This window comes from Ochotona curzoniae, unplaced genomic scaffold, assembly GCF_017591425.1.
Source record: "Ochotona curzoniae isolate NIBS_2020 unplaced genomic scaffold, NIBS_Ocur_1.0 contig_3520, whole genome shotgun sequence".
Taxonomy (NCBI): Eukaryota; Metazoa; Chordata; class Mammalia; order Lagomorpha; family Ochotonidae; genus Ochotona; species Ochotona curzoniae.
This window is the reverse complement of record NW_024465894.1, coordinates 20,637,188-20,650,827: the sequence shown is the minus strand read 5'-3', so window position 1 is coordinate 20,650,827 and position 13,640 is coordinate 20,637,188. Positions and strand designations below refer to the sequence as shown.

The 13,640-nt window shown below is 50.5% G+C and overlaps 1 protein-coding gene across 5 annotated transcripts in view; it reads left to right on the top strand.

Moving 5' to 3' along the window:
* Positions 1–13,640, top strand: part of RIN2 (Ras and Rab interactor 2) — a 101,345-nt gene that overhangs the window by 83,752 nt on the left and 3,953 nt on the right. For all 5 annotated transcript variants that reach the window (XM_040981788.1, XM_040981789.1, XM_040981786.1 and 2 more), the window contains 3 exons: positions 6,458–6,763; positions 9,133–9,264; positions 11,090–11,253. In XM_040981788.1, coding sequence (XP_040837722.1) covers positions 6,458–6,763; positions 9,133–9,264; positions 11,090–11,253 — 602 coding nt within the window. The remainder of the gene's footprint in view (positions 1–6,457; positions 6,764–9,132; positions 9,265–11,089; positions 11,254–13,640) is intronic.

Sequence of the window (13,640 nt, the reverse complement as noted above, 5' to 3'; positions counted from 1 at the left end):
GCACTGTTCACAGTGACAACAAAGCAGCCCTGTGGATGCCCTTCTAATAGAACCACTGTCAGGGTAGGCTGCTGGGAGAGCCCAGGTGAAGACTAGCAGCTGTCATGTATGTTTCTTGGCCAGAATATCATGTGAGGGCCGACAAAGGTTTCATCATGCTTAGAGGGGGCACTGATCCTTATTCCCACAATACAGTGAAAAGGAAATAAAGCTTGTACATTAGAAAACAGCAATTCCTTTGTGCTGATGGAAGGCCACATGTCTGAGCTGTTTAGAGGAGGAACAACCAAGCTGGCACAGACCCTGTCTCCTGCGTCCTGGGAAAAGCATTTGACCTCCAGGTCCCAGGTGCTGTGTGTACTTCACAGGGTTGACGTAAGGGTAGACAAGGTCATGAGCAGGAATTGCACCTATAAATATTAGCAAGGACCGTTGTTGAGATTTGACTTACCTACTGAAAGGCCCCTATCAAACATTAACTCCTTTTAATTCACTTTTTAAAAAATAGTAACCAAATGGCATCAGCACTGTGGCACAACGAGCTAATGTTCCACCTGCTGTACCAGCATCCCCTAAAGGTGCTGATTCACATCATGGCTGCTTTGCTGCTGACCCAGCTCCCTGCTTATGACCTGGGAGGGCAGTGAAGGATGCGCCAAGCCCTTATGCCCCTGCGTGCACATGGGAGACCCAAAAGGAAGCTCCTCATGCTGGGTTGGCTCAGCTCTGCCCGTTCCGGTTCATTGGAAGGAGTGAACCAGTAGATGGAAGATCTTTCTCTTCTCTCTGTAAAATCTGCCTTTCAGTTGAAATAAATAATAAAGTAAGCAGAAGGCTAGAACTAGGGGGAAAAAGCAGACAATTGTTTTTATCTTTGGCAGTTAACGTTAGATTTTAACCTACACGTTTTTAATATAGAGCCTCCTCGATCCAAAAATCTAAAATTGGAAAGTTTGTGTCCTTGTGGGCAAAATGTTTCAGGTTTGGGAGTGTTTCAGATGTTTATTTTAGGGAAGCCCAGCTGATAAAGTCCATGTAACTAAACATGGGAAATGCAGAAATCTGACACCTTCTGGTCCCAGGCCTCCGGGATCAGGGATCCTCAGCCTGCCCTAGGTTGTTCAGAATTCCCTTCGTTTCATAGTGTTTCAGTGGTCCCCAGCCCGGTTCGATTCAACTGGGGCAGCTCTGTCCGGGACGGAGCCCGTGGACGGTGTTTCCAATGGCAGCCCAGACGGGGACAGAAAGCAGTGAAGGGACAGTGCCTGAGTCACCCAGAAAGATAGAACTGGCAGTGGCTTGAATGCCCTTTCTAAGACAAGTGCCTTCTCTGGACTTCAGTTCTGGGTGTCAGACTCTCACTTCCCCCGAGGCCAGCAGTGGGTGTGCAGAAAGAGCACCCAAAAAAAGCCCGCGCTCCATCTGGTCTCATGACGCGTCCTGCCGTGATGTCTCTCCAGTGGAATCTACGCTCTGGGTCGGAGGAAGCAGACAGACCTCGGTTTCCCCCTGTTCATTCCGTCTTGCACAAGGGAATCCAGCCTTGCACACGGGTCAGCACACAGAGGGTTTCTAAGAACTGCGCCATTAGGTAACAGTAAGGCACGGAGTGAGACTCAAGCCCTTGTCGTGGTCCTTATCATTTCCTGCTTGCCCGTGAGTCCAGTTGCAAGGATCATGTAGATATTCTCAGTAAACCTTCCCCTGGTTTTGGTCGTTGAGTGCGTGTGGCTCACGGTGGGTTTCTACAGTGCCAAATGCCATACTACAGGCAACTCTCTGGCACTTCCTTGTTGGAAGCAAAATAGGAAAGATATTTGTGAACTTTCAGAAAAGCACAGGCTCACCATCTTCATTGTCTTTTGTATGCTGTTTGGGAATGAAGGGGAGGGCACAGCAGCTCCCAGGATTTGAGGAGTAGATTGCTTGGGTTCACATCCCGGCCTCCTCCCCGCATGACCCATTCGTGGGTCATGCTAGCCGCGTGACATTGATCAGGTGGGGGGCTTCAGATTCCACGCCTCTGAAGTGAAGAAGGGGCGGCCCTCCCTGCCTGGGGTTTGTGTAAGGATTTGAGAGGCAGCGTGTAGAGAAAACACCTAAGACAGTGTTGCTGTTCCTGTGACGTCAGCGATTCTGTTGGCATTCATTTAGCGTTCCTGCCAGCCGAGGGAAGCCATTTAGCAGAGACACAACCCGTCTCTTCTCCATTCTTTGAGCTCCTCCACTCAGCTTTCCTTTTGACTTTGAGAGCAAGCCCTGGCTTTTCCTACCAGAGATGGCTGGTGAGACCCTCTGTACTTTTCCCCTAACCCCTCATCTGTGTTAAAGATCACTTTGAGGGGAACCCCGAGAAAGACCAGCTTGTCTTATTTCTAAGTAAATGGTTCTTTTGTCTTAAATATTTATTTATTTGAAATGCAGAGAGAGAGAAGGAGAGGCGGAGGTGGAGTCTTCACATGTTATCTTCTTAAACGCTGGGATGGGGCCAGGTCGGAGCCAGGAGCCGGTGGGCAGGAGTACTGGGGCCCCTGCCTTCCCTGGCACAGTGTCCAGGACTGGGACCAGACCCTGAGGTATGAGATGCGGGTGCCCGGTGCTGCAGCTTCATCATGCTGCAGCGCCCAGCCCACAAAGTGGTCTTGTGAAAACATTTACCAGATATAGCACCAGCAATTATGTTATCCAACGGTTATTGTTGGTCCCTGGAGTCCACCCACCAACACATTTCCACAGTCGCCTCTGTGCCTGGGATGGAGTTCCCTGAGCAGACCCATTGCCCGCTGGCATCATTGCCAAGGACCAGTTTTCAGAGTCTTTAGAAGTGATCTGTATTAATCCTCGCATTGAGGTGGCCAGACCTGTTCTTCTTTTTCAGCTTTACTTTTATGTTGCTATGATATTAATACAAAGAGAACAGATTCATTGTAGTTCAGAAATACAGTTCTAAGAATATAATGACAGGGGCTGGTGTTGTGACATTAGCAGGTACAGCCACCACCTATGACACTGACATCCCGTACAGGCACCGGTTTGAGACCAGGCTGCTTTACTTCTGATCCAGCTCCCTGCTCATAGCCTAGAAAGCAGCAGAGGATGGCCCAAGTGCTTGGACCCCTGCACGCATGTGGGAGACCTGGAAGAAGCTCCTGGCTCCTGATTTTGGACTGGCCAGTGCTGGCTGTTACAGCCATTTGGGGAGTGAACCAGTGGATGAGCACTCTCTCTTTCTCTCTCTCTCTCTGTCCATCTGTAACTCTGCCTTTCAAATTAAAAAAAAAAAAATTACCTTGGCTTCCAGGTGAAAAGCGCAGGCTGGCTTTCAGCTTGCTTCTGTCTCCCTGATGTATTCAGTGAGGGTCAAATAAGTCACCTACAGTGTTTGCATGTGGGGCTGGCGTGAACAGCCCTGCCCTCAATGTCTGTGCAGTCTTAATTGATGACTGACACCTGGGGTGCATGCGCCTCAGAGCAGGGGTCATTCACTACCAGGAATAAAGCTTTCAGAATCTGCAGACAAGTGCAGCACCCTGGTGGATCTTTGGGGTTTAAAAGACCATTCCCTTTGAAAAGCAGTGGAGACAGCTGCCTGAAACAGCTGGGTAGTCTCGAGCAAGCTGTTGGAGGGACATTTTGAAGCCTCTGTTTCCTTACCTATCAGAGGAGCGTAACTTAGTATCATGCAAAAAATAATGGAAGCGTAGCAAGGATGAGATGAGAATGAAGTGATGCCCTCTGGACCTAGCCCCTCGGAATGCTCAAAATGAATTGCCAATATTGATGTTTTATTCCAACGATCATGTAAAGGCAAAGAGGGTTGGGATTGGCACAAGTTTGCAGATGTAAAGTGACCGACGCTAACCAAGCAGCCTGCTTCAGCGCCAGGTGCAGCGGGAACACGTGTCTCTTCTTCGTAACCTCTCTCAGATGGGATATGGAGGGGAAGGCTCAGAGCAGAACTTGGCTGCATCGTCGCACTCTTACAGGATTAGCCTTCATCTTTGCTCTCTGTTTAAACTTTTAGGGGATAGGAAAATTATTTTTAGGGCCTGACCAGGAAGTCTCTTTGTCCTAGTAAAAAGTAATGGTTTGAATTCAATAGGACCAGACCTGGTGTCAGACATGCCCAAAGCCGGAGATGTCGTTCAGTTATTTCCAGTCCTGTAAGTGGATCCATGGGCTTCCCACAGGAAACCACACGAACGTGTCATTTGTTAAGATGCAACTGCTGCAGTAGACCTTATGTACCGACAGTGTGAATGTGCAAACCTGTGGGAGTGCAGGGTTGGCACTGGGAGAGAGCTCGTGGCTCAGGGATGCCACATCCCATACCAGAGTGCCAGGTTCAAATCCCGGCTCCTCCACATCTCATCCAGCTTCCTGCTAATGCCTGGCCTGAGGAGGCAGCATTGACTGGCTCATGGACCTGGGCTCCTGCCTTTGGTCTGACCTGGCACAGCACCAGCTGCTCTAGGTATTTGGAGCATGGACCAGCAGCTGGAAGATACCTCCCTCTATCTGCCTGTCTGTTTTTGTAAAAGAAACAGTTTTTCACAATCTGGTGCTGGAAGAGCAGAGAGCTTGTCATCGTGGAAATCATTCTAAGACTGGATTCTGGATCTGTGCTCCCGGCTGTTTTAGTATCAGCTGAGAGTGGCCACTCAGTCAGGCAGCCGTGTGAAGGAGGGGTGAGCAATAGTGCTTCCCCTACTTAGAAGTGTTTCCTAAGTCTCAGCAGAGAAACACTCCAGAATCTTTAACCTTCAATTTTGAAATCACTTCAGACAGACTTACAGGAAAATTGCAAAAAAAAAAACCTAGGACAAAGAGATGTCGGCGCTCTGCTCAGTCCACGGTCACGTTGGGCTTACGTCCCAGCCCTCTCCGTCTTGTCTAGCCCCAAGCACACAGGCACGTGTGCGCACCTGTATACGCAGGTGCGTGCAGGTATGCCTCTTTCCTTCTCAGTGATTTGTGTCTTGATTGCTGAGGTCCCCGGCCTTTATCTCTGGATACTTCTATGTGTATTTCCCAAGGACAAGGCTATCCATTACACAAGCAGAATGCAATGATGAAACCCAGGTGCCTCCCCCGACGCCACGCTCACCCAACCCAGGCATCGCTGGCGTCCCATTCCGGGCTCTTAGGGTCAGCGCAGTGACAGGTGGGACTAGATGCAATCCAGGATCACCTCGCATATTAGATTTAATTTATTTCCTCAGAAAATATCTTTAAGAGATCTCAAAATATCACGACTAGGAAATCTTTCTTTCAGAGGATATGTTTTTTTGACCCTCCAACAAGAAGGAACATTGGAAAAATTAGGTCAAAACAAAATCTGAAATGTTTGGTTGCACTTACAGGTAGGGGATGTAGCTTATGCAGATTGGGACATATAAACAGTGAGGTGCAAGTAGGTAAGTGGTCTTCAAAAAGTTAGTAGAAATGCATTTTATGAAATAATCTGTGGGTCTGTTGTGGTAGCCTAGTGGCTAAAGTCTTCACCTTGCATTCACCAGAATCCCATATGGGCACCTGTTGGTGTTCCGGTGGCCCCACTTCCCATCCAGCTCCCTGCTTGTGGCCTGAGAAAGCAGTCAAGGACAGCCCAAAGCCTTGAAACCCTGCACCCATGTGGGAGACCCAGAAGAGGCTCTGGGCTGCTGGCTTCAGATCAGCTCAGCTCCAGCTGCTATGGCTGCTTGGGGAGTGAACCAGCAGATGGAAGATCTTTTCTCTCTGTCTCTCCTTCTCTATAAATCTGCCTTACCAATAAAACTAAAACTTAAAAAGAAACAGTTTTTTAAAAGAAGAAATAATTGATTTTTAGTTTGCAGCAAAAATAAATTTTAAATTCCATTTTCCATGAATTTTTAAAAGAGCCCTCATATTTAATTACATGATAGTAGCAAGTAAGGCATTATTAGGGAAGATTTACTCTTGTTGAAATTTTGTTAAGAACTCTGAGTCTTTAAGAAAAAGTTTTATTGAATTGAAAGATTACAGAGAGCAGAGGAGCAGAAAGAGAAAGCTCTTCCAGCCACCGGCTTACGCTCGATGCCTGCAACAGCCAGGGCTGATCCGTGCCAAAGCCAGGAACCAGGATTTTCTCCAGAGTCTCTCACGTGGGTGGTGGAGGCCCAAGGACTTGTGCGGGTTTTTTTTTTTTTTTTTTTTTTTTCCAGGTACATAAGCAGGAAGCTGGATGGGATGTGGAACAGCCAGCCGGGACTTGAACCTGCATCCCTTTGGGGTGCCAGCACTGCAGGCTGCAACCTAACTTGTTGTTTTATAGCATCAGCCCCTCGAGTGTGTCTCAGTGCGGCTGCAAGTTGGTTGCTTGGTAATGAGTTATGACTTGTCTGTCCTAGCACCGCCACAGAGTGGCCAGAGTCCACAAGCAGGTGTTGTGTGTCTCTTGGGACGGTGGCTGCAGTGACCACGCTTTCTTTGACAGATGTGGTGTTGGAGAAGGCCATGCACAAGTGCATCCTGAAGCCCCTGAAGGGGCACGTGGAGGCCATGCTCAAGGACTTCCACATGGCTGACGGCTCCTGGAAGCAGCTCAAGGAGAACCTGCAGCTTGTGCGGCAGCGGAACCCACAGGAGCTGGGGGTCTTCGCCCCCACCCCCGACTTGGTGGACGTAGAGAAAATCAAGCTCAAGTTCATGACCATGCAGAAGATGTATTCTCCGGAGAAGAAAGTCATGCTGCTGCTGAGGGTCTGCAAGCTCATTTACACCGTCATGGAGAGCAACTCAGGTGAGACTGCACAGCTGGGACTCCTGGGCGCTCCTTGCCAGGACCGAGGGCCTGACCGTCGCACCCCTGCTCCTGGTCAGGGCTGGGCACAGGGCCTGACCGTCTCACCCCTGCTCCTGGTCAGGGCCGGGCACAGGGCCCAACCATCTCACCCCTGCTCCTGGTCAGGGCCGGGCACAGGGCCTGACCGTCTCACCCCTGCTCCTGGTCAGGGCTGGGGACAGGGCCCAACCATCTCACCCCTGCTCCTGGTCAGGGCCAGGGACAAGACTTGACCATCTCACCCCTGCTCCTGGTCAGGGCCGGGCACAGGGCCTGACCGTCTCACCCCTGCTCCTGGTCAGGGCCTGACCCATCTCCACTCTGCTCCTTGCCAGGACTCCTCCCTTCCTTCTCTTGCGGTCGTAAATGCTACCCTGATATCTGGCACATGAGTCACATGCATCAGATCACCACATGGTGTTTGTACAATAATGATTTAATTAGAGATTTACGCCAAGCTTTGTTTTCATTGAAAGGTGAAGTGACACAGAGATCTTCTACCTGTTGGTTCATTCCAACGCAGCCAGGCCTGGGCCAGGCTGAAGCCAGGAGCCAGGAAGTCCATCTGTGTGTCCCATGTGGGTGGCCTAAGTACCTGGGCCTTTTTCCATTGCATTCCCACTTGTGTGAGTAGAGAGCTGCATTGGAAGTGGAGCAGCTGGGAGGCTAGGGTTCACAAATGCAGGCTTAATCCCGTGAACCACGCAACATTGGCCCCTCATTGAAGATTTGGGTCAGAGTTATAAGCTCAGCCTCTGGAATCTGCATTCAGTTCCTCTGCCAAGGGGCCGGGAGTCTAGTGTAGGGGTTAGAATGCTGGTTTAAGATGCATGTGGCTCATGTTGGAGGTGCCTTGATTGCAGTCCCAGCTCCAGCACCCAGTCCCAGCTTCCTGTGTATAGCCCGAAAGACATGGTGACAGCAAGTAGTCAGATTTCTGCCATACACACACACATGGGGTAGAGGGGCTGGATTAAGTTCCTGGTACCGAGCTTTCGCCCCAGACCACAACTGTGGCATTTGGTGGGACTGAATCAATAAATATCCAGGTTTCTCTCTGCCTCTCAGACGACAGAGTTCATTAACTGAGCAACTTTGACCGCCTCACCCCACCTTCTGTGCCACAGTTAATATGAGTTCATAGGAGCCCTTCTTCAGGCAGGGAAGCTCATGTATAGCCCAGGCACAATGGAAAATCCATGTGGGCAGGGAGGGTCTGGGCCAGTGGTCCACAGTTAGAACCACTGGGTCAATGCGTTCTTTGATGAATGCCACCGTTGGGAAGTCAGCCCTCGGGTTTCCCCCGGCAGCTTCCTGTGGATGCAGGAGTGAGGGTGACTTGAGTCCTGTCGGTGATGCTCTGCCTCTGTGAGTGCAGTGGCTTAGTGGGAGCTACCAGAGAGAGAATGCAGGGGCTGTGTTAACCGTTGCCCAGGGAGGAAGGAATGGGGGTGTGTGTGACACATGGTTGAGTGCTGAGATGAAAGTCTGGGTGCTTGGGGTGTAAGCTTTGCCCGGAGGTGTGCTGGCATGTCCTGCATACAGGAAATACTTGTTCATGGAGTCATTTCTGGAAAGTCCCAAACTACCAGTATCTGCATATGCCACCTACGGGAAATACTTGCTTTGTAGTCACGGAATCACTTGGAGAGTCTCAGACTGGTGTCTGTGCATGTTCGTGTTGTTCTGAATTACGGTTTTTCAACCTGTGTGCTCATGGCCTGGGAGGCAGTGGACGCTCGGGTGTGGGGGCTGGCCTGCTTCCTGTGAGAAGTCCAGCAGCGTCCCAGATGCCATTCACTCCCTCTTTCTCCTGTTGGGACAACAAAACTATCCCAACACGGAACAGCATATGTCCTGGGCATGGAACAGGTGGTAGAGGATCCGCCTGGTCCAGCGCCAGCATTGGAAGGAATACTGGAATTAGGGGTTAAGCTGACATTCCACCTTACGAGCTGTCCTTCCTCACGGTGTGTGCACTTTGTGTTTAAAGACCCTTTTACTCCCAGTCTAGCCATCCTGATTCATGTGCAAAGACAATAGGGAACATGACACAAAAGTGAACACACGTAAATATTTTCCAGGTGTCCTGTGAAGTTAAAATATTTCAAAGATGCTACTTGATGGCATATGCTGATGCAGGACACAGAAGTGTCATCTGCCAGGAGAATTCTGTCCTGTGGGCAGAGGAGCTGGGAGGCACACGGGCTGCATCCGCAGGCTTCCTCTGTTTATAAATAGTGGCTCTTGGCTGTCTAAAAAACAAAAGCAATGAGTAGGACATGAAAGAAAGGAAACTTGGTGAAAATATTCCCGCCTCCCCGCAGGGAGGATGTACGGCGCTGATGACTTCCTGCCGGTCCTGACCTACGTCATTGCCCAGTGCGACATGCTGGAGCTGGACACGGAGATCGAGTACATGATGGAGCTTCTGGACCCCTCGCTGCTGCACGGAGAAGGTACCGTGGGCGTGGGGGCGCAGAGCACAGTCCCCATCACAGGAAATAGATGCTGTTAAGATGAGAAATCCAGCGGTCCTGTAGGACATTCCCAATGGGGTGCAAGCCTGTGTTGGGCTCCAAAACATTTGTCGAACCCCCACATAGCATCCTACGCCCATGAAGCAGTTAGCACCTGCTGGCATCTGAAGTCTACATGTAAATTTTTTGCCAAGCCTGTATTTTTGAATTATTATATTTAGTCACTGTAATGCATTGAAAAAGTCATCCATGTCCATGGTAGGTTCTTTTGAAAAGTCAGAAAGACACACAGTCAGATGGCGCTCTGTGTAACTGTACTTCACCAAGATGCATTCATGGCAATAAGAAGATGCCAATAAGAAAGCAAATAGAATGAATTCCCTTAAAAAATATCATGTCATTGAGTCTAAGGGGGACGTTGTATTTTTGGTAGAAAATATATCTGTTGCTCTTGGATGGAGATTTTTTTTTTTTGCTTTGAAGATTAAACTGTTCATTTTTTGTTAAGATTTATTTTATTTATTTGAAAGAGAGAAGAGACAGAATCTTCCATCTGCTAGTTCGTTTCCCAAATGGCTGCAATAGCCAGAGCTAGTCCTGTGTGAAGCCAGGAGCTTCTTCTGGTTCTCCCACTCCGGGTGCACTGGGCAGGTGGCCAACTCTAACCTGCACGTGTCCTCGGGGGAAAAAGACAAAGACACATTTAGGGAGCGTTTGAAGGCACTTGAGAAAGTGCATGGGAAAATGCAACTGAACACTTATTTGCACCAAAGTGAATTTGAAATGCGTGCCTGGAGTTGTCCTGCTTTGTATTTGTCGGGAGCTGTTTCAAGAGCCCCGGGGCTTGTGCCTGACCGTAAGCCTGTCGCCACTCACCCGTGTCCTGGCTGAGTGGGCTGCAGTTCTTGCTGAGCTGTGCAGACAGCCAGAATCAGCAGCCACAGGTCATGGGCCACGCCCCCCCAGCCCACAAACAGCAAAAGTGTTGGTGGTGGAGTTCATGCGAGTTTGCAGAGCACCCTGCTGATGGTTGAGATGGAGGAGACAACAGCAGGCTTGAGTATGGCCATGGAGAGGGTTCTTAACTCATCCAACCCACGGCCGACTTGCAGGTCCCCGTAGCCAGCGTCTGTTGTTTTCCTTCATACATGTATTAAGGAGACCAACACGCAGATTGTTTCTTTCAGCATCACCCCTGTTGTGGACTCACTGAGGCTCATGCTGGAAACGCAATGGGTAGTGAATCCTGGCAAAAATGGGAATTGAATCCTTGACAAAGAAATGACTCTCAGTGTCTACATTTGGGGCGCCCCCTGGTGGCTGTGTATCCCTGCGCACTGCCACCACTCCATCAGACTCCTGATTATATACACATGGATATTTCAAAAAAATATTCATGGGAAAATGGAATTTAGTTTATATTGGTGCCAAAAAAAATACAATTGTACATAGCAGGAAGTATTCAAAAAGTCTGTTGTGGGCCTGGTACAGTAGCCTAGTGGCTAAGGTCCTTGCTTTGCATTGGCTGGGATACCATATGGGTGCCAATCCATGTCCCAGCTGCTCCACTTCCCATCCAGCTCCCTGCCTGTGTCATGTTGTATAGTATAATACAGTATAGTGCAGTATGGTATAGAGGAAGATTACATAGGTTGTCTGCAAACACAGCTCCGTTTTACGTGAGAGACTTGGGCATCTGTGGGTTTAGGTGCCACAGGGAATCCTGGAAGCCTCCCTGGTGGAGCACCATGATGCAGCCTGGCTCAGGGTGGCTCTCAGAACTCACTCGTCTCTCCTTTTCCAGGAGGTTATTACTTGACGAGCGCCTACGGGGCACTCTCCCTCATCAAGAATTTCCAGGAGGAGCAGGCAGCACGACTCCTCAGCTCAGAGACCAGGGACACACTGCGACAGTGGCACAAACGCAGGACCACCAACCGCACCGTCCCGTCTGTGGATGACTTCCAGGTACGTCCACGCGCTCCCTCCCTGCCCCTGCCGCTTCCCCGTGCGCCGTCCCACCGCAGCACGCCTCGGCTCGGGGTCCAAGGCCAGCCGCAACCGAATCATCCTGATAGGACAAAAAAGCAAATGTTTTCACCCACGCTCTGACCTTATTGTTTCACTTCTCTGTTTCCGAGGTGTGCGTCAACTTACAATGATTCTATCTCCCCAAGCGTGCTTATTTATTTGTTTATAAAAGAGGACCAGGGATTTGCTTCACCCTCTGAGCACCCATAGCAGCAGTGGACGGGGGTAGGGTGCAGAGGGCAGGGGGCAAGGGGCAAGCTGCAACCAGGTACTCAGTCTGGATCCCCATGGTGATGGCAGGGTCCTCTTGCCTCCCACGGCGACACCAGCAAGGGAAACGGAATTGGCAGTGGAACTGGAACTGGAACCCAGGCATTCCAGTGTGGAATTGTAAACTAAGAATATTGTATTGGAAAAAACAATTGTATCCCCCTAACTTGTGCAGTTTCCAAGCTCGGCAGCACGTGGTGCTGGGGGGCACCAAGAGGGGCAGAGGAAGAGGGATTCTTCTCTTGGCTATAGACATGGCTGTTCCTTCCTTGCCCAGCACCACCATAGAAAGCAGATAATGCTAACCTGGGAAAAAGTCAAAACTTTCAAAAAGTTTGAAGCCGGATTTCTATGGGATGCGTATCGCTTTCATACCACCAAAAAGTATCATGCATCAAGCCACATCATACATAGGGGTCATCTTCACATATGCACGTATTTATATACATGAACCTGTGCACATATAGGTATGTGCATTTGAATCTGAGTTTGGCCCAAGTTCTGCCACCGTTAAGTCACATTCAGGCAGGATGCGGAGACCTGAGCAGACAGGAAGTAGGGAAGGAGGCGGAAGCATCTGACCCAGGTGTATTCAGGAAACGGCAACGGGACGCAGTGCAAAGCCTTGTATCTCTGGGAAAAGGGGGAGCCATAGCGACGCTGCTGCCTACTCCCTAGCAGGGTGGGCGTTCCAGAACCTCCAGAGCCCCCAGAGCAGCAGCTACAGCAGGCGATCGGGCACCACCACCCCGGTGGGTCCTGCGCGTCTCCTGAGGTTGGAGCTCTCAGGAGCCTGAGCTGCTGCCGCCAGCGTGGCAGTTCCAGTTGGTGTCCCTGGAGGAGAGGCAGGTTAGAGCGCAGGGTGACCTCTGCCAAGAGTGGTTCCTGCGCCAAGATCTCACCCGAATCCGCCTTGTGGGTCTTGGCGTACCGTTTTGCAGGTTGCAATCTACATGACTAAACCTGCTTGTCTGTGCTTTAAATGGGGAATTAGGAATGGCAGGTGGATATATCTGTGTCCATATTCATCTTCCTGTACCCCTCCTTTTTTTCCCACGCCTTTTTTTTTTTAAAGATTTATCTATTTTTTTATTTGAAAAGTCAGATTTACAGAGAGAAGGAGCTATAGAGAGAAAGATCTTCCATGTTCTGGGTCACTCCCTAAGTGGCTGCAATGGCCAGAGGTGAGCTGATGTGGAGCCAGGAGCTTCTTTCAGGTCTCCCTTGTGGGTTCAGGGTCCCAAAGCTTTGGGCCACCCTCCACTGTCCTTGCAGGCCACAAGCAGGGAGAAGGACGGCAAGTGAACAGCTGGGACATGAACCAGCACCCATATAGGATCCAGGAGCATGTAAGACGAGGACTTGAGCCACTAGGCTACTGTGCTGGATCCTTTCCCTTGCCCTTTTAGTGCTCTGAAAGTAATCAATAATCAGTTCAAAATCAGCCCATGATTGAAAGGCATGAAAGGCACGATCGACATGTTCTCCAAGAGCTCGACATGCTCAGATTGAAATCTCTTCCCAGACACAGGACATGCACCGTCTCTCTCCACACCGCCAGCCCCGGTCCTTGATGAGCACACCCCGTGCTAAGAGATTGAACGTGGGCAGCCATTGGGTCCTCTCCCTCGGCTCCCCAAGCAGCGGGTCCTAACACCCTCCCCCTCAGGAGCAGGTGGTAGATGGGAGGAGAGCAGCATTCCCCGTGGCCTCTCTCCATCTGCAGCTTCCGGCACAGTGTCCCCAACCTTCACACGGCTTCCTCGTGCACACGGCTAACCTTGGGGACGTGCAACTCGTCCGCACGTAACCCAAGAGGGAAATTCCCAGCACTCAGCTCAGGCGTGGAAACAGAAACTGACACACGTCCGAGCTCCGCCTGGCACCTGTGATGAGGTCCCAGGCACAGGTGTCCCCACCGCTGGAAGGGGCCACTGCACAGTGGTTACGGCAGGAGGACACCCACCCTGCCAAGTTCTGGCTGCCAGACTCCCTCTGCCTCTGTCCCTGCGCCATGCCGACAAGGCCCTCTCCCAGGCCACGAGCCAGGCAGG